Source organism: Polyodon spathula, chromosome 11 (assembly GCF_017654505.1).
Source record: "Polyodon spathula isolate WHYD16114869_AA chromosome 11, ASM1765450v1, whole genome shotgun sequence".
NCBI classification, from domain to species: domain Eukaryota; kingdom Metazoa; phylum Chordata; class Actinopteri; order Acipenseriformes; family Polyodontidae; genus Polyodon; species Polyodon spathula.
In genome coordinates this window covers 1,303,405-1,323,258 of record NC_054544.1, presented here as the reverse complement: position 1 = coordinate 1,323,258, position 19,854 = coordinate 1,303,405, and the positions used below count along the sequence as shown (strand labels likewise).

The window sequence follows — 19,854 nt, the reverse complement described above, 5'->3', positions numbered from 1 at the left end:
TGAGGAGTGTGTGTGTGTGTGTGTGATCAGGTACTGTGAGGAGTCGTGTGTGTGTGTGTGTGATCAGGTACTGTGAGGAGTCATGTGTGTGTGTGTGTGTGTGTGTGATCAGGTACTGTGAGGAGTCCCATGTGTGTGTGTGTGTGATCAGGTACTGTGAGGAGTCCCGTGTGTGTGATGTGTGTGTGTGTGTGATCAGGTACTGTGAGGAGTCGTGTGTGTGTGTGTGTGATCAGGTCCTGTGAGGAGTACTGTGAGGTGTGTGTGATCAGGTGTGAGTGTGTGTGTGTGTGTGTGTGTGTGTGTGTGTGTGTGTAGTCCAGGTACTGTGAGGAGTCCTGTGTGTGTGTGTGTGTGACAGGTCCTGTGAGGATCGTGTGTGTGTGTGATCACACTGTGAGGAGTCCACACACCTCAGTCCAGGTGACACCAGTGATCATGTACTGTGATCGAGTGTGTGGTGTGTGTGATCAGGTACTCAGGGAGGACACACCGTGTGTGTGTGTGTGTGTGTGTGATGTACTGTGAGGAGTCGTGTGTGTGTGTGTGTGTGATCAGGTACTGTGAGGAGTCCCATGTGTGTGTGTGTGATCAGGTACTGTGAGGAGTCGTGTGTGTGTGTGTGTGTGTGATCAGGTACTGTGAGGAGTCCCATGTGTGTGTGTGTGATCAGGTACTGTGAGGAGTCCCATGTGTGTGTTGTGTGATCAGGTACTGTGTGTGTGTGATCAGGTACTGTGAGGAGTCCCGTGTGTGTGTGTGTGTGATCAGGTACTGTGAGGAGTCCCGTGTGTGTGTGTGTGTGATCAGGTACTGTGAGGAGTCCCATGTGTGTGTGTGTGATCAGGTACTGTGAGGAGTGTGTGTGTGTGTGATCAGGTACTGTGAGGAGTCCCGTGTGTGTGTGTGTGTGATCAGGTACTGTGAGGAGTCCCGTGTGTGTGTGTGTGATCAGGTACTGTGAGGAGTCCCATGTGTGTGTGTGTGATCAGGTACTGTGAGGAGTCCCGTGTGTGTGTGTGTGATCAGGTCCTGTGAGGAGTCCCATGTGTGTGTGTGTGATCAGGTCCTCTGAGGAGTCCCGTGTGTGTGTGTGTGTGTGATCAGGTACTGTGAGGAGTCCCGTGTGTGTGTGTGTGATCAGGTACTGTGAGGAGTCCCATGTGTGTGTGTGTGATCAGGTACTGTGAGGAGTCCCGTGTGTGTGTGTGTGATCAGGTACTGTGAGGAGTCCCGTATGTGTGTGTGTGTGATCAGGTACTGTGAGGAGTCCCGTGTGTGTGTGTGTGTGATCAGGTACTGTGAGGAGTCCCGTGTGTGTGTGTGATCAGGTACTGTGAGGAGTCCCGTGTGTGTGTGTGTGATCAGGTACTGTGAGGAGTCCCGTGTGTGTGTGTGTGTGATCAGGTACTGTGAGGAGTGTGTGTGTGTGTGTGTGATCAGGTACTGTGAGGAGTCCGTGTGTGTGTGTGTGTGATCAGGTACTGTGAGGAGTCGTGTGTGTGTGTGTGTGTGATCAGGTACTGTGAGGAGTGTGTGTGTGTGTGTGTGTGTGATCAGGTACTGTGAGTGTGTGTGTGTGTGTGTGTGTGTGATCAGGTCCTCTGAGGAGTCCCGTGTGTGTGTGTGTGTGATCAGGTACTGTGAGGAGTCCCGTGTGTGTGTGTGTGATCAGGTCCTGTGAGGAGTCCCGTGTGTGTGTGTGTGTGATCAGGTCCTCTGAGGAGTCCCGTGTGTGTGTGTGTGTGTGATCAGGTCCTCTGAGTCCCGTGTGTGTGTGTGTGTGTGTGTGTGTGATCAGGTACTGTGTGTGTGTGTGTGATCAGGTGTGTGTGTGTGTGTGTGATCAGGTACTGTGAGGAGTCCCGTGTGTGTGTGTGTGTGATCAGGTACTGTGAGGAGTCCCGTGTGTGTGTGTGATCAGGTACTGTGAGGAGTCCGTGTGTGTGTGTGTGTGTGATCAGGTACTGTGAGGAGTCGTGTGTGTGTGTGTGTGTGATCAGGTACTGTGAGGAGTCCCGTGTGTGTGTGTGTGTGATCAGGTACTGTGAGGAGTCCCGTGTGTGTGTGTGTGATCAGGTACTGTGAGGAGTCCCGTGTGTGTGTGTGTGATCAGGTACTGTGAGGAGTCCCATGTGTGTGTGTGTGATCAGGTACTGTGAGGAGTCCCATGTGTGTGTGTGTGTGTGTGTACTGTGAGGAGTCCCGTGTGTGTGTGTGTGATCAGGTACTGTGAGGAGTCCCATGTGTGTGTGTGTGATCAGGTACTGTGAGGAGTCCCGTGTGTGTGTGTGTGTGTGATCAGGTACTGTGAGGAGTCCCATGTGTGTGTGTGTGATGTACTGTGAGGAGTACTGTGAGGAGTCCCGTGTGTGTGTGTGTGTGATCAGGTCCTCTGAGGAGTCCCGTGTGTGTGTGTGTGTGATCAGGTCCTCTGAGGAGTCCCGTGTGTGTGTGTGTGTGATCAGGTCCTCCGTGGACACAGTGTGTGATCAGGTCACTGTGACACACACTAGTCCAGGAGACTCAGGTACTCTCAGGAGTCCCCACACACTGTGACATGTGTGTTGTCACTAGTCCTCAGGGACACTGGTCAGTTGGGGGTCGTGGGTGTGTGACACTGTGAGGAGTGGGCACACAACACACACACTGTCCATGACCACTCCTCAGGGCACACACACACTGGTGTGTGTGTGTGACACACACTAGTCCATGACAGGGTGTGTGTGTGTGTGTGTGTGTGTGTGTGTGTGTGGAGTCCCGTATGTGTGTGTGTGTGATCAGGTCCTCTGAGGAGTCCCGTGTGTGTGTGTGTGTGTGATCAGGTCCTGTGAGGAGTCGCGTGTGTGTGTGTGTGATCAGGTACTGTGAGGAGTGTGTGTGTGTGTGTGATCAGGTACTGTGAGTGTGTGTGTGTGTGTGTGTGTGATCAGGTACTCTGAGGAGTCCCGTGTGTGTGTGTGTGTGATCAGGTACTGTGAGGAGTCCCGTGTGTGTGTGTGTGATCAGGTACTGTGAGGAGTCCCGTGTGTGGGTGTGTGTGTGTGTGTGATCAGGTGACTGTGTGAGTCAGGTACTGTGTGTGTGTGTGTGTGTGATCAGGTCCTCTGAGGAGTCCCGTGTGTGTGTGTGTGTGTGATCAGGTCCTCTGAGGAGTCCCGTGTGTGTGTGTGTGTGTGTGTGATCAGGTCCTCTGAGGAGTCCCGTGTGTGTGTGTGTGTGATCAGGTACGGTGAGGACAGGTGCACACACCCCACTAGTCCATGAGACTGTGCACCACACACCACTACCTATTCAGGATACTCCTCAGGCAACACCACACACACAACAACTCTCAGGTACTGTGAGGAGTCCCGTGTGTGTGTGTGTGATCAGGTCCTCTGAGGAGTCCCGTGTGTGTGTGTGTGTGATCAAGGTACCTAGTCCTGATCGTGTGTGTGTGTGTGTGTGTGTGAATGGATCAGGAGCGTTCAGGGCCACGTGTTGCACCACTCATCAGGTCCTCTGCAGTGAGCCCGTGTGTGTGTGTGTGTGATCAGGTACTGTGAGGAGTCGTGTGTGTGTGTGTGTGTGTGATCAGGTACTGTGAGCCGTGTGTGTGTGTGTGTGATCAGGTACTGTGAGGAGTCCCGTGTGTGTGTGTGTGTACTGTGAGTCAGGTAGGTACTGTGAGGAGTCCCGTGTGTGTGTGTGTGTGATCAGGTACTGTGAGGAGTCCCGTGTGTGTGTGTGTGTGATCAGGTACTGTGAGGAGTCCCGTGTGTGTGTGTGTGTGATCAGGTACTGTGAGGAGTCCCGTGTGTGTGTGTGTGATCAGGTACTGTGAGGAGTCCTGTGAGGAGTGTGTGTGTGTGATCAGGTACTGTGAGGAGTCCCATGTGTGTGTGTGTGATCAGGTACTGTGAGGAGTCCCCAGGTACTGTGAGGAGTCCCGTGTGTGTGTGTGTGTGATCAGGTACTGTGAGGTGTGTGTGTGTGTGTGATCCCTGTGAGGAGTCCCGTGTGTGTGTGTGTGATCAGGTCCTGTGAGGAGTCCTGTGTGTGTGTCAGGTACTGTGTGTGTGTGTGTGTGATCAGGTCCTCTGAGGAGTCCCGTGTGTGTGTGTGTGATCAGGTCCTCTGAGGAGTCCCGTGTGTGTGTGTGTGTGTGATCAGGTGTCCTCTGTGAGGAGTCCCTTGTGTGTTGGTGGTGTGTGAGTCCCGTGTGTGGTGTGTGTGTGGTGTGATCATCAGGTCCTCTGAGGATCCCGTGTGTGTTGATCAGTCCTCAGAGAGTCCCGTGTGTCCAGTGGTGTGTCCTCAGGTCCTGTGAGGATGGTGTGTGTGTGTGATCAGGTCCTCTGAGTGATCCCGTATGTGTGTGTGTGTGTGAGATCCAGAGACTCCTGAGGATCCCCGTGTGTGTGTCAGTGCAGGTCCTCAGTCCCGGGGTGTTTTGTGTGTGTGTGTCCTCTGAGGAGTCCCGTGTGTGTGTGTGTGATCAGGTCCTCTGAGGAGTCCCGTGTGTGTGTGTGTGTGATCAGGTACTGTGAGGAGTCCCGTGTGTGTGTGTGTGTGATCAGGTACTGTGAGGAGTCCCATGTGTGTGTGTGTGTGATCAGGTACTGTGAGGAGTCCCATGTGTGTGTGTGTGATCAGGTACTGTGAGGAGTCCCGTGTGTGTGTGTGATCAGGTACTGTGAGGGGTCCCATGTGTGTGTGTGATCAGGTACTGTGAGGAGTCCTGTGTGTGTGTGTGATCAGGTACTGTGAGGAGCCCTCTCTGATGCAGTGACTGTCTCTGTATGGCAGAATACGCAGTTTGAATAGGAAAAGCCAGGGACCCGCTTCATTGCACCTGCATTTTTCTCATTGCTGTATGCATTATCTAAAAAGATCAGTAAAGCAGTTAGGCATTTATCCAGCACATTTCTATTAAAGCATGCCAGATAGTCATTTTTATTTTCCAGATTGAAAAATACATATACAGCTTCTTTCAGTGGGACCCCATAACATATATAATAAGTGTTGCAAAATTTTTGAAGTTTCTTTTTAGTGCCTATATCTCTTCTGATTCAGTATTTTAAAGTGTGGTTGACAGATTGAAATGATGATTTCCTTAGGGCATTCCAAATACAGGTACTGTATTCAGAATATCACTTCTCAATTCCATGAGATTTCAGATCAGGCTGGATTTAGAATGGAAATGTGAAGCCCTTGTCCCGTAAGCGTGCTGTAGTGACTGTCATGCCCTCCCTCCCCTCGTAGGTGTTTGATCTGAAGGGCTCCCTGCGGAACCGCAATGTAAAGACGGACACTGGGAAGGAGAGCTGTGAAGTGGTGCTGCTGGATGAGAACCTGCTGAAGCTGATGCGGGACAGCCCACTCTATATCCGCTCCCACTGCAAGTCTGTGCTCCACGCCTCCATTCACAGCGACGCCTACTTCCTCTCCAGCCACCTGATCATCGACTATTCCCTGCTGGTGGGGCGTGATGACTCCACGGACGAGCTGGTCGTGGGCATCATTGGTGAGGCTGGCCCGCATTGCCGCGCGCCCCTGCCCGCATTGCCGCGCGCCCCTGCCCGCATTGCCGCGCGCCCCTGCCCGCATTGCCGCGCGCCCCTGCTGCTCCAGAGCACTTTCTTTTTTTTTTCCCCATAGAAAATAGTTTTAGGTAAAATCTAAGTTCACTCGAAACTCAAATCACGAGACTTTTGGTTTTGTTGCTTGAGCTTTGCATATGAGGAAAATTACTGGAAATACTATCTCCGACTAGCTGGTTTTTTTGGGGGGATTTGCAGGCGTGGTGAGGGATAGCCATGGAAGATGTGTTCAGTGTTTCATCTTCCACCTATATCCAGTTAAGCTTTTATTGCGCAGTATCCATGAATATGCAAAAAGGAAGTACATGAATAGTGCAGTATATAATACAAATTCAAATAAATCCTAGAGCCTACATAATGATTTTTTTTTTTTTTTTTTTTTTTTTTAAATATGCTCATTCTTTCTTTTCAGATTATATCCGGACGTTTACGTGGGACAAGAAGCTTGAAATGGTTGTAAAGTCCACAGGAATCCTGGGTGGACAAGGTGAGTTGCATGTGGGGTTTTGAAAATACACCCGACTCCCTGACATCACAAGAAAAGTTTCATCCCTCTTTAGGAGTCTGGATCCGCAAAATTGTAGCTTGCAAACTATTTAATTATATCGGAGACATCCACGAGGCTGCAAGTGCAGAACTGAGACACAGGCTAAGCATCTAAGTTTAGATCTGTATACAATGGGGAGTTGTAAACAAATAAGTGGTTTTTTTTTCCCATTTAATAGACTTTTCATTGGGCATCGATGTGCATGACAGAAATGCAGAATTATACTGCAGCTATTCAGGGCTATGCAGTGGATCCAAAACTCAATGTAATTAAAATCCTAACTCGTGTTGAATCCCCCCAGGTGTTCTTCCTGGTGTCCATCTGCTGCAGTGTTTTCTTTTAAGAATTGTTTAAAATGTTTTGCTTTGTTTTTGGTTTGTCTCCTACACAGTTGTGCTGTTTCTCACACCCTCAATGTATTTATTTTTTGTTTGTTTAATAAGGTTCGATTCTGTAGGTGATAGTAAGATCTTTAAATATGAATGCACTTTAATGAGTTCAGGGATGGAAATAAGACTCTTATTGTGTAGCAATTTCACGCATTCCACAGTGTATAGGTAACAAGCTCAGGTGTGTCTTATTAAACTAATAGTAAAACGAGGAATGGATCTGCTTGCTATGCAATGTGAGTCTTATTTCCATCCCTGCCATTTACTGCCATGCTAACTTAACAGCAGATGTTTTCCTAACGTTGATGTTAAAAACCTTCCTGTAAATCCTTTGTGATTTTAAGAGCTCCTTTCTTGCTAGTTCTGTTTTATTAGCAGCTTGTTTTTCAATACCAGCAGCTCTTTTTACAAAAGGAAATGGCACACAGTGGTGGTGAGTACTTTATGAGTACAGTATGGCTGGCCTAGTATACTTCATTAAGTGTTAGCCCAGTGCTTCAGAGGTCCTAAGTGCTTTGACCCTTTTGTTGTTGCAATAATTAACTTTGAAATGTGGCTAAAATCACATGCCTTTTAAGATGCTAGGCTGATGAGTTTTGTTCTGGATATTGTGTTATGCTGGTTTGTGTTTGTTTGAATTAGTTTTGTACTGTGTTTCAGACTGTTTGAAAAGGTACATGTTTTGTTTTATTAACAGGTAAAATGCCAACTGTAGTGTCCCCAGAGCTGTACAGGACTCGGTTCTGTGAAGCAATGGATAAGTACTTCCTAATGGTACCGGATCATTGGACTGGTTTGGGTGTCAACTGTTGATAGAGGAACAGGATTTTTTTTTATTATTATTTTTATTTATTTATTTTTTAACAAACTTCCAGAATACCTTTTTTGATTTGCAAAAAAAAAAAAAAAGAGATGGTGTATGAAATGCAAAGAACAAGTAGAAATAAAATAAAGCAAATACATGGAAATGTCTTTAAAAGCATGCGTTGTAAGTGGATTCCGTATTGCAGAGGTGGAAAACATTATGAATTGGGAGAATCAGCTGTGAGAAGTCTGCAGTGTGGTTCACACTTTCTTTATCATTATCAAGCCTGTAATTGGCGTGCTGGTCTGGGCTGAAGAGGACTGAAGAGAGCTGTTCCTTTATTCTCTTCTCAACATGGTTTTGGCTGAAAGAAGCACATGAAAGTGAGGCATGGCATCGTATGGACCAGTCTTGTCTGGAGTGCACAGTCATGGCGTCTGACACATTATTTAGATGCTTTTGGATACAGCTATACACAGATTTTATACTGAGGGCATACTTTCTTTCTTGTGTTATCATGAGCAATCAGTGCTTCTTTACATTAGGGAATGTTACATACTGTACCATACGTTCTGCAGGACTGCCAGTTATCCAGTATCCAGTGCATTATAAAAGACATAAGGATTTTTAACTGTGAAGAGGTAACTGCAGAAACATTTTTCACATTATTGCCTGTCTATAAAAAGTTACCACCGCAACCCGAGTGTTCAGTCTCTACGTGTGTTTAGTACAGGTGAACAGTGGGTTGAGTTAGCAGTGAGGTGTGCAGTACTGTCCATGATTAACTCCAGCTCTCTGACTCTTCAGAACATGTTTATTCGTGGTGTGAACTGCCTACAGTAAAGTATAAACGTGGTCAGATGTTTTGATGCAACAATACTCTTTTAACTACAACAGCACTTTTCTATTTTCAGTGTCTTCTCTAAAGCAGATCCTATATATCCACTAGCCGGTTGTAACCCAGTAAAGCTTAGATTGTGTAGGTCATGGTTTTGGGCTGACTGAGAATGTTTGACTCTTTCAGAGGGGATGGCAGGCTTCTGTTCATTAAAATAGAATGCAATAGTGCTGGCACACGTCCATGGCTTCCTACGTTGATGACTGTAGGTGCTTCTAAACTGTTTGAAACAGCTTCTCAAGTGGCTATGCGCTAGGTCCTTTTTCAGAACTGGAGTAGACTGAAATCTGCCTTTCCCTCGCTATTAACTGATGTCAAAAGCATGTTAGGCTTAATAAGCCCCATGCATTTACCTCTCTTGCTCTCTGTTTGCCCATTTTAAAACATGCTTTTGTAAGAAATGTGTATGGGGGGGACTGTGATGTGATCATGTAGCTTAATGTATTTGAAGAGCTCTCAGTGGAATCAATGAGTACTTGCAGAGAAGGATGCAAATAGCACTAGCTGTTACTGTTATTTACAATAGTAAGTGTAATAGAATATTAACCATGTTTCCATGTCTTCTACATTCACAAACTCATTTTGACCTTGTGTTGAAGTTAACTTGAATTGAAGCAGCTTGTCTGCAGGTAGTTGAGCAATGCCACTTTTTCGAAACTTAGAAAACATTCCTTTTGAAGTTATGGACAGGCTGTGGTTGTAATTGGAGTGAATCAGGTTCATAATCAGATGCATTGACACAAGAAACTGGTTCCATGCCTATCCTTTCTTAAGCCACATTACTATTATAGTAACCTAACCTAACACTGACGAGTATGTGAAGGGGTAGATGGAGTTAGTTCTTCGTGGTGCTAAACAAGGACAGCAGTCTTAACCACACTGACCCGTAAAGCTCATAAAACACCTGTAACTGGTTCATATAACTGTCCTTCTTAAGATAAGTTCAAATTTTTGCCTGCACTAATTTGTATAGATGACTTTTTGGATAGTAATCATGATGTATACAGTTTTGTTTTAAAAAGATAATCTAATAAAATATTAACCTGTGCCTTGTGTCGTTAATGTATGCCTTGTGTCATAAGTGTACGTGTGAAAATAAAAAAATGTTTTACTGCATTTACTGAGGAAAAAGTGGTATACTGTATGTATTTAAAAATCAAACTCTCGTTTTCGAAATTTCGTTCTATTCAATATTTTATTTTAAAACACTTAAACTCAAAATCAATTATTGTAAGGTGACATTGGTTTTATGTTGGGAAATATTTTTAAGAAAAATAAAAAACTGAAATATCTTGCTTGCATAAGTATTCAACCCCCACACATTTTAACATTTGGTAGAGCCACCTTTCGTGTCGGCACTCTTCTTGGCAGATTTGCTCCGGGGTGTTCAGGTTGTTTGGACGACGCTTGTGGACCGCAATTTTCAAATAGTGCCACAGATTCTCAATGGGATTGAGATCAGGACTTTGACTGAGCCACTGTAGGACATTCACCTTTTTGTTCTTGAGCCACTCCAATGTTGCTTTGGCCTTGTGCTTGGGATCATTGTCCTGCTGAAAGGTGAATTTCCTCCCAAGCTTCAGTTTTTTTAGCGGACTGAAGCAGATTCTCTTGCAGAATTTTTTTAACTGGTCTAGAAGAGAACCCTAGGTTGTGAAAACATTAAGGAAAAAAGCGATTTGCGGGCAGCAGGACTTAAAAAGCGATTAACCCAGTGTGATGTGAAGCTTCTGACACTTGCAGTTCCCTTACTGTACTATTAATTTTGCGCTTTAATATGTAAATTATTTTTTGGTTTTTAGTTTCCAAGGTACTGCATCCTATTTTTTTACATTACAGGTCAGTTTTCAGACTGAAATCTGCCAAGGCTAAACCAGATACTTTCTGGACCTTGGTTCCTGGTGTTGAAACTGAGCTGTCTCCTCCAGAGTGCAGTATCTGGGCACCAATGGGTCAGGATCATTTTCACAGGTTGCCTCCTGTACCAGCCCACTGATTCAACTGAGCACAGAGACAGGGACAGGAGCTTGAGCTGCATATAAATACCAGCAGAGTGTCTTGTACTTGTTAACTGCTTCTATGTTTTAACCCTTTTAAACCACAAAGACCAAGGGATCCCAGGAACTCCATATAAAACAATACACTCAGGAATCGGCCCACGTATCCCGCCACATTCTGTCATGGAGTTCGAAATGTTGTGCTTCTTACAGCTTTCAGCAAGTGTCGCATGTCCTTTTCAAAGCTGAAAAAGAAATGTTCTTTCTTTTGTCCTGCATGCTCCTGCTGGGCCTTTCACTCGTAAAAGACTTTTGAATTAGAGTTGGAGTGCTTTGGGATTAAACAGTACATGCATGTACTGTAAGATCACAGTTATCAGACTTGTGTAATGTTTTACCCATTATTTCAAACAGCTGGTGTGTGCTTGTGACTGTGTAAGTGGTGCGGTAACAAAGACAATGTCCAAACAGTATTTCTCCCAAAAACGTCTGTGTTTTATTTTAATAAACAACAATAATGGCTGCCCCTCTACCAACGATGGTATCGGGGGGGGGGCTTGCAAACCTAAAAACAAGACAATTATTATAATCCACACTCCAACGTCCCGTGCACAAAACTGCTCTTCAAAAGTCAGAACCATGGGGAGTGCTGGTGAAGGTTAGGGTGAGTGCTGGGGCTGGGAGGTGAAGGTTAGGGTGAGTGCTGTGCTATGAGGTGATGGTTAGGGTGAGTGCCGGTGCTGGGAGGTGATGGTTAGGGTGAGTGCTGGTGCTGGTGAGGTGATGGTTAGGGTGAGTGCCGGTGCTGGGAGGTGAAGGTTAGGGTGAGTGCTGTGCTATGAGGTGATGGTTAGGGTGAGTGCTGGGGCTGGGAGGTGATGGTTAGGGTGAGTGCTGTGCTGTGAGGTGAAGGTTAGGGTGAGTGCCGGTGCTGGTGAGGTGAAGGTTAGGGTGAGTGCCGGTGCTGTGAGGTGATGGTTAGGGTGAGTGCCGGTGCTGGTGAGGTGGTGGTTAGGGTGAGTGCCGGTGCTGGTGAGGTGAAGGTTAGGGTGAGTGCCGGTGCTGGTGAGGTGAAGGTTAGGGTGAGTGCCGGTGCTGGTGAGGTGATGGTTAGGGTGAGTGCCGGTGCTGGTGAGGTGATGGTTAGGGTGAGTGCCGGTGCTGGTGAGGTGATGGTTAGGGTGAGTGCCGGTGCTGGTGAGGTGATGGTTAGGGTGAGTGCCGGTGCTGGTGAGGTGATGGTTAGGGTGAGTGCCGGTGCTGGTGAGGTGATGGTTAGGGTGAGTGCCGGTGCTGGTGAGGTGATGGTTAGGGTGAGTGCCGGTGCTGGTGAGGTGATGGTTAGGGTGAGTGCTGGTGCTGGTGAGGTGATGGTTAGGGTGAGTGCTGGTGCTGGTGAGGTGATGGTTAGGGTGAGTGCTGTGCTGGTGAGGTGATGGTTAGGGTGAGTGCTGTGCTATGAGGTGATGGTTAGGGTGAGTGCCGGTGCTGGTGAGGTGAAGGTTAGGGTGAGTGCCGGTGCTGGTGAGGTGAAGGTTAGGGTGAGTGCCGGTGCTGGTGAGGTGATGGTTAGGGTGAGTGCCGGTGCTGGTGAGGTGATGGTTAGGGTGAGTGCCGGTGCTGGTGAGGTGATGGTTAGGGTGAGTGCCGGTGCTGGTGAGGTGGTGGTTAGGGTGAGTGCCGGTGCTGGTGAGGTGATGGTTAGGGTGAGTGCCTGTGCTGGTGAGGTGATGGTTAGGGTGAGTGCCGGTGCTGGTGAGGTGATGGTTAGGGTGAGTGCCGGTGCTGGTGAGGTGATGGTTAGGGTGAGTGCCGGTGCTGGTGAGGTGATGGTTAGGGTGAGTGCTGTGCTATGAGGTGATGGTTAGGGTGAGTGCCGGTGCTGGTGAGGTGAAGGTTAGGGTGAGTGCCGGTGCTGGTGAGGTGATGGTTAGGGTGAGTGCCGGTGCTGGTGAGGTGATGGTTAGGGTGAGTGCCGGTGCTGGTGAGGTGATGGTTAGGGTGAGTGCCTGTGCTGGTGAGGTGATGGTTAGGGTGAGTGCCAGTGCTGGTGAGGTGATGGTTAGGGTGAGTGCCGGTGCTGGTGAGGTGATGGTTAGGGTGAGTGCTGGTGCTGGTGAGGTGATGGTTAGGGTGAGTGCCGGTGCTGGTGAGGTGATGGTTAGGGTGAGTGCCGGTGCTGGTGAGGTGATGGTTAGGGTGAGTGCCGGTGCTGGTGAGGTGATGGTTAGGGTGAGTGCTGTGCTATGAGGTGATGGTTAGGGTGAGTGCCGGTGCTGGTGAGGTGAAGGTTAGGGTGAGTGCTGGTGCTGGTGAGGTGATGGTTAGGGTGAGTGCCGGTGCTGGTGAGGTGATGGTTAGGGTGAGTGCCGGTGCTGGTGAGGTGAAGGTTAGGGTGAGTGCCGGTGCTGGTGAGGTGATGGTTAGGGTGAGTGCCGGTGCTGGTGAGGTGATGGTTAGGGTGAGTGCCGGTGCTGGTGAGGTGATGGTTAGGGTGAGTGCCGGTGCTGGTGAGGTGATGGTTAGGGTGAGTGCCGGTGCTGGTGAGGTGAAGGTTAGGGTGAGTGCCGGTGCTGGTGAGGTGATGGTTAGGGTGAGTGCCGGTGCTGGTGAGGTGATGGTTAGGGTGAGTGCCGGTGCTGGTGAGGTGATGGTTAGGGTGAGTGCCGGTGCTGGTGAGGTGATGGTTAGGGTGAGTGCCGGTGCTGGTGAGGTGATGGTTAGGGTGAGTGCTGTGCTATGAGGTGATGGTTAGGGTGAGTGCCGGTGCTGGTGAGGTGATGGTTAGGGTGAGTGCCGGTGCTGGTGAGGTGATGGTTAGGGTGAGTGCCGGTGCTGGTGAGGTGATGGTTAGGGTGAGTGCCGGTGCTGGTGAGGTGATGGTTAGGGTGAGTGCCGGTGCTGGTGAGGTGATGGTTAGGGTGAGTGCTGTGCTATGAGGTGATGGTTAGGGTGAGTGCCGGTGCTGGTGAGGTGATGGTTAGGGTGAGTGCTGTGCTATGAGGTGATGGTTAGGGTGAGTGCCGGTGCTGGTGAGGTGATGGTTAGGGTGAGTGCCTGTGCTATGAGGTGATGGTTAGGGTGAGTGCCGGTGCTGGTGAGGTGAGTGGTTAGGGTGAGTGCTGTGCTGGTGAGGTGATGGTTAGGGTGAGTGCCGGTGCTGGTGAGGTGAAGGTTAGGGTGAGTGCCGGTGCTGGTGAGGTGATGGTTAGGGTGAGTGCCGGTGCTGGTGAGGTGATGGTTAGGGTGAGTGCCGGTGGTGGTGAGGTGAAGGTTAGGGTGAGTGCCGGTGATGGTTAGGGTGAGTGCCGGTGCTGGTGAGGTGATGGTTAGGGTGAGTGCCGTGCTGGTGAGGTGATGGTTAGGGTGAGTGCCGGTGCTGGTGAGGTGATGGTTAGGGTGAGTGCCGGTGCTGGTGAGGTGTGGTTAGGGTGAGTGCCGGTGCTGGTGAGGTGATGGTTAGGGTGAGTGCCTGTGCTATGAGGTGATGGTTAGGGTGAGTGCTGGTGAGGTGATGGTTAGGGTGAGTGCCGGTGCTGGTGAGGTGATGGTTAGGGTGAGTGCCGGTGCTGGTGAGGTGGTGGTTAGGGTGAGTGCCGGTGCTGGTGAGGTGATGGTTAGGGTGAGTGCCGGTGCTGGTGAGGTGATGGTTAGGGTGAGTGCCGGTGCTGGTGAGGTGATGGTTAGGGTGAGTGCCGGTGCTGGTGAGGTGGTGGTTAGGGTGAGTGCCGGTGCTGGTGAGGTGGTGGTTAGGGTGAGTGCCGGTGCTGGTGAGGTGATGGTTAGGGTGAGTGCCGGTGCTGGTGAGGTGATGGTTAGGGTGAGTGCCGGTGCTGGTGAGGTGGTGGTTAGGGTGAGTGCCGGTGCTGGTGAGGTGATGGTTAGGGTGAGTGCCGGTGCTGGTGAGGTGATGGTTAGGGTGAGTGCCGGTGCTGGTGAGGTGATGGTTAGGGTGAGTGCTGTGCTGTGAGGTGATGGTTAGGGTGAGTGCCGGTGCTGGTGAGGTGATGGTTAGGGTGAGTGCCTGTGCTGGTGAGGTGATGGTTAGGGTGAGTGCCGGTGCTGGTGAGGTGAGTGGTTAGGGTGAGTGCCGGTGCTGGTGAGGTGATGGTTAGGGTGAGTGCCGGTGCTGGTGAGGTGATGGTTAGGGTGAGTGCCGGTGCTGGTGAGGTGGTGGTTAGGGTGAGTGCCGGTGCTGGTGAGGTGATGGTTAGGGTGAGTGCCGGTGCTGGTGAGGTGGTGGTTAGGGTGAGTGCCGGTGCTGGTGAGGTGAAGGTTAGGGTGAGTGCTGGTGCTGGTGAGGTGATGGTTAGGGTGAGTGCGGTGCTGTGAGGTGATGGTTAGGGTGAGTGCCGGTGCTGGTGAGGTGGTGGTTAGGGTGAGTGCCGGTGCTGGTGAGGTGGTGGTTAGGGTGAGTGCCGGTGCTGGTGAGGTGGTGGTTAGGGTGAGTGCCGGTGCTGGTGAGGTGATGGTTAGGGTGAGTGCCGGTGGTGGGAGGTGAAGGTTAGGGTGAGTGCTGAATAGAAAATTGTCTCTTATTTGAAAATATGCAGGTCTCTCTTACAAGTGCTGTAGTCCTCCAAATAAGGTCCACTTACTAACAATGTGGAAAGACTGGTGTGACACATTGTTCTCTTCATTTTACCCTCAGATGGTCAGTTAAAGTCTGCCAAGGACAACACTGCCTGAATATTGGACCAGTCTTGGCAGTCACCACTTAGGAAAAACTTTTTTAGGGTTATGGAGGTTCGGGTTAGGATCGAGAACAATACCAAAATACCATTGCTGGAGTGATAGAAACAGTATTGCAATGGGACACTCTCCTTACAAACTGTGCCTTTGAAGCATTGTGGCACAGAGATATACAACTGCCTATAAAAACTGCATTTTCTGTTTTAAGCAAACTCAAAACCAAAATGTAAAACTACCAGGTAGAATGCCTCAATCATATATGTAAGAAAAAGCAACTAGATTGACATATGAAATCAGAGAGGACACTGCTCTGAAGATAATCTTCCAAATGACAGTGTTTCCATCTGCTACTTTAACACCACTTTGTTGGTGGTAAAGAGCACTTCAGAGTACTTTGCTCAAAATCATCATAATAGATAGAAATCTGCATGCTTTTCCAAGTAACTCCTGTGGGAAGTGATAGGAATGAATCAGGAATTCGTATTAAGGGCTGTACCTGGAGGAGATCTATTTGTGCTGATAAAAAGAACAGCGCACTGCCAGGTGCAGACACTCAACAACAAAACAAACATGAGGGAACGAGCCAAGATGATTCAGCAGCACTTAGCTTTACAAATGAAAGAGTTTGTGCTATGAACCCTAACTCAAATCCTTTTCTGATACAGTAGTGCTCCGATACAATTACATGGAATGCAACGTGTTGCCCTCTTTTGATCGCTACAATTTCTTTAAGGTACTTGTACTGCTGCTTTTGGTAGTCTCTGCATCACTTACCTAGACACTTAATGTAAAGTTAGATTCATTTTTCTAAAACAGTCCTGCATACAAGTCCAGGTGCTTATCTCATATGCACGCGCACTCCTCTCCTTTTGTCACAGCTGCATGCTCCTATCGGGATGAGCATTTGGTAATTGAAGGGGCAACAACATTTTATACTTGCTAGATGATGGTGTACAAATCCTTGAATCCATGCCATTACATTAGCCACATGATGGGTCTCTAACAAGCACCTCATCATTTCATGGGAAGCCACTTTGAATTGTGTAGCAGACATAGTATTTATGCCCAGAGCAAGTGGCAGCTTGTGTTCCAATCATTGTATGCCAGGGGTAGCCGTTAATGGACTAGGTACATTCCCCCCCAACATTAGTTATGAAACCGATTTTATATTCTTCTGCTTTCCCAAGATAAAAAGTACACCGTGCAAGCAGCTGCCTCGGATCTAATTATAAGTGTTAGCGCTCTTTCATATGCGTAACCTTTTAAGGGACAAATTATACTTGAGTGGACATTCAGCTTCTGAGACTAATGAAAGAGAAGCTAGAAATATCATGAGCCAACAAAGGCTTTCATAAAGGCACAATAAAATCCCTGCCTGAAATAGTAATTACGATCAAAGGCTGCACCATTAAACTGTAAATAGTCATTTTTTGAAGCACTCCAATTAGGTGAAAATTGAAGTTGCCCATATTTTATATGGATATGACCCAGGCTACAGCAGTGACGCTGACCTGCAGAAATGTTACTGAACTCATGGCTAGCATCGATTATACAAAACGTTGCTTTAATGAGAGACAAAAATTGAAACCCTCTGTTCCTGCACATGCAATTCCACATTCTGAGGTGCCTAAACCCACCGTTAGAAACATTGTTAACATCCATACGCATGGATCACAGGCTTGAGACATGCAGAGCTGCAAAACTCTCAGGAGGGAGGTTCTTTATCAAAATATCATGGAACCATCTCAGTGTGAGATACCCCCACAGTGCTGCAAAAACCACTAACATCAGTGATCTGAAACACTGGCTGCAACATTTCATCAGGGCTGTGTACATCTGGAAAAAGAAATGAAAAGAAGGGCATCGCTGCCTGCTCTAGCACGCCTGCAGCGGTTCTGTTGAAGCGTGAAGCAAGTCAACTGCATTGGATAGATAAGCAACACTCCATTTCCAAAACTACTGAGAATAGATGGTGGAATGATTACTGGAGACAGAAGTGGGTCTGAGCAAAAAATGAACATTGAAATGGTTAGTAGGGGGTATAAAACTAACATAATGAGAAAAGCGAATGCACGGTAAAACTAACAGATAATGAGGAAAGCAAATGCCTGGTAAAACTAATAGACCCGTCTGATAATTCCAAGGAGATTAGAGAAGGCAGCCAGCTGGATTCAAATTCAAAGTGTTTCATTTGGATTTTGTTCTATCTTTAGTACAAGTGCTAATGCAGTAATGTCAACACTGTGAAATAAATACATTTCCAGATCAATAAAAGATTTTCTTGCGGGTGGGGGGTGGGGGTGACACCTACCCCACTGTTGAGTTTCCCTCAAACCTCTCTTGGAAGGGAGATGGAGAGAATGAATGCAAGCGCTGCTAGTAAAACAACATGACTGTTTTTTTTTTTTGCTTTATAAAACTTGTCACACTTTACTAGTTTAGGAGAAGAATTCACTTCCAGTCAGCTTTTAAAACACTCCAGAAGTTAACTGCCATTGATGTGTACTCCGTTGCAAAGATGAGGGAAGGACAGCTTTTTAGTTGTAAAGGTGAGGGAAGGACAGCTTTTAAGTTGTAAAGTTCAAGGGAGGACAGCTTTTCAGTTGTAAAGGTGAGGGAAGGACAGCTTTTCAGTTATAAAGGTGAACAAGAATATGAAGAAGGCACTTAAGTTTCTCTGAATTAATGACGCAAGATCTTCCGAACTATCAAACGAATGCAAATTATATAGCACATGACAGAAAACAAAATTGTGTATGCAAGAATTTCTGGCCCGTGCTAAGCTTGTACCTTATTAACATATGGAGAAGCGTGACACAGGTGTGTGTAATTATTGCTGTACACAGGCGTGACCTTGTAGCAGGGCCACAGGAACACAATTCATTTACTTCAAGCACTTCTAGCTTTCATATTTTTATTTAGAGTTTCATATCTACAGTTGTATATCATTATTGGTACTTGCAATGAGAACGATCTGCTATGCCATGCAGTTATTTTATTATTACTGTGTAGCACTAGCTACATGAATGCAGCATAAGTAATTTGCTGCCTGCTGCTCTTAATTGAGTATCAGAATACCTGGCCAGGTTAATTTAATTCTCTGTTCAATTGCTAAAAAAGTAATTTTGTTCTCATTTTTAAAGTGGGCCTTTCAGATTCCATAAGGTAAAATTAGGTGAAGCTATTTCAATTTACTGTTAAATTTTGGTAAGGGGTTTATCTCATGACTCATGGACATTCTATTTAGATTCAGCTGTTTTCCTTAATTGCCTTTGCAAAGGTCTTTTTGGGCTTGATGTATCATTAAGTCTAGGTATCTAAATTGGTGGCTCTTTAAATAGGACTATTACTTCCTGGTGGGGAGGTTGGTTCTTTTTTGCTGGGGTAATTCTTTTTCGGGTGTGTTTCTTTGTGGATGCAGAGTGTTTAAAGAGTGAGTTTGCTGGTCTGTAAAGGAGAAATCAGGAAGCAGTAATCTTTTGGTTGTTAGAAACAGTATTTTCTCTAATCTGCCATTTTTCCAGTTTAAATTAACCAGCTATCCATATCATTCAAATTGGTTCTATGGATCCTAAGAGCAACAACAGTGACTAATCCAGTTGTCGTCATCATCACTTTTTGTCGTCTTACCTGGTTGGAAACTCCAAGCTCTACAGGACCAAGGAAGAACTGGGTGAGATCCCCTAATGGGGAGGAATCTTATTTTTGCTGCTGGATTATCTGGGCTGTTCCGACTGTTTTGGATTATCATTTTTGTTTATTTATTGGGGATTAACGAGCACCCAGCACAGAAGTTTTATTTTTGTTTTGTTTTGTGTTTAAACTTTTCTGGTTCAACTGCATTCTCAGTACGGATGAGAATGCAGTTGAACATCTTGGGACTTTTAAAGTATTGGGGGTTGTGGTTGTTTTCATGGACACTTTTTTTTTCTTTTTATAACGACTGCCTGATGGACTCGGTGGTAAACATTTTGAATGGGTCAAATGCTGTCTGTTTAAAACTCATGTACTCCAAATGTTTGATCCATCTCTCTCAAGTATAATATTCCATGCATATCCAATAACATCTGCTATTTGAACTCTGGTGTTGTCTTCTGGTTTAATTGTCTTCCTATGTTCTATTTGTTGTAAACAATCCTGACTTACCCTGCAATTTTTCTTGGTTCTGTTGGGCAATCCTACTGCTTTGGAGACTTCTATTGTTCAGGGTAGTTTATTTGTAATTCCGTCAAATACTAGCCATTGGACCTTGCTCAAGGATTGGGTTTGTTACAACTGTTACTATTAGTAGTAAAAATAATGTTGGACAACTTGAGTTGAACCAAAGCTCGGTTCAGGAAGATTTGACTGGTATCTCCAAATTAGCAGCCTTTTAAAGCTAACACTTCTAGAATGCAGGTGGGGTATTCAATGGGAAAAAGATTCAATATTAGGGTAGTGAAGATTGAGTAGAAGAGAATGCATGTGGGGTATTCAATGGGAAAGAGATTCAATATTAGGGTAGTGAAGATTGAGTAGAAGAGAATGCATGTGGGTATTCAATGGGAAAGAGATTCAATATTAGGGTAGTGAAGATTGAGTAGAAGAGAATGCATGTGGGGTATTCAATGGGAAAGAGATTCAATATTAGGGTAGTGAAGATTGAGTAGAAGAGAATGCATGTGGGGTATTCAATGTTAGGGTAGTGAAGATTGGGTAGAAGAGAATGCATGTGGGTATTCAATGTTAGGGTAGTGAAGATTGAGTAGAAGAGAATGCATGTGGGTGTTCAATATTAGGGAGGTGAAGATTGAGTAGAAGAGAATGCATGTGGGTATTCAATGGGAAAGAGTTTCAGTGTTAAGGTAGTGAAGATTGTATAACATGGATGGGTTTAAATCCTATATGCTTCATCTGGTATGGAGCTTCGTGATCACTGACGCTTCAACAGGATTGTTTCAG

General features: G+C 46.8%; 1 protein-coding gene across 5 annotated transcripts in view; it reads left to right on the top strand.

Moving 5' to 3' along the window:
- Positions 1-9,271, top strand: part of LOC121322789 (1-phosphatidylinositol 3-phosphate 5-kinase-like) — an 82,139-nt gene extending 72,868 nt beyond the window's left edge. For all 5 annotated transcript variants that reach the window (XM_041263083.1, XM_041263082.1, XM_041263084.1 and 2 more), the window contains 3 exons: positions 5,248-5,509; positions 5,998-6,072; positions 7,219-9,271. In XM_041263083.1, the coding sequence (XP_041119017.1) occupies positions 5,248-5,509; positions 5,998-6,072; positions 7,219-7,334 (453 nt within the window). In that variant the 3' untranslated portion in view covers positions 7,335-9,271. The remainder of the gene's footprint in view (positions 1-5,247; positions 5,510-5,997; positions 6,073-7,218) is intronic.
- Positions 9,272-19,854: the final 10,583 nt, after the last annotated feature.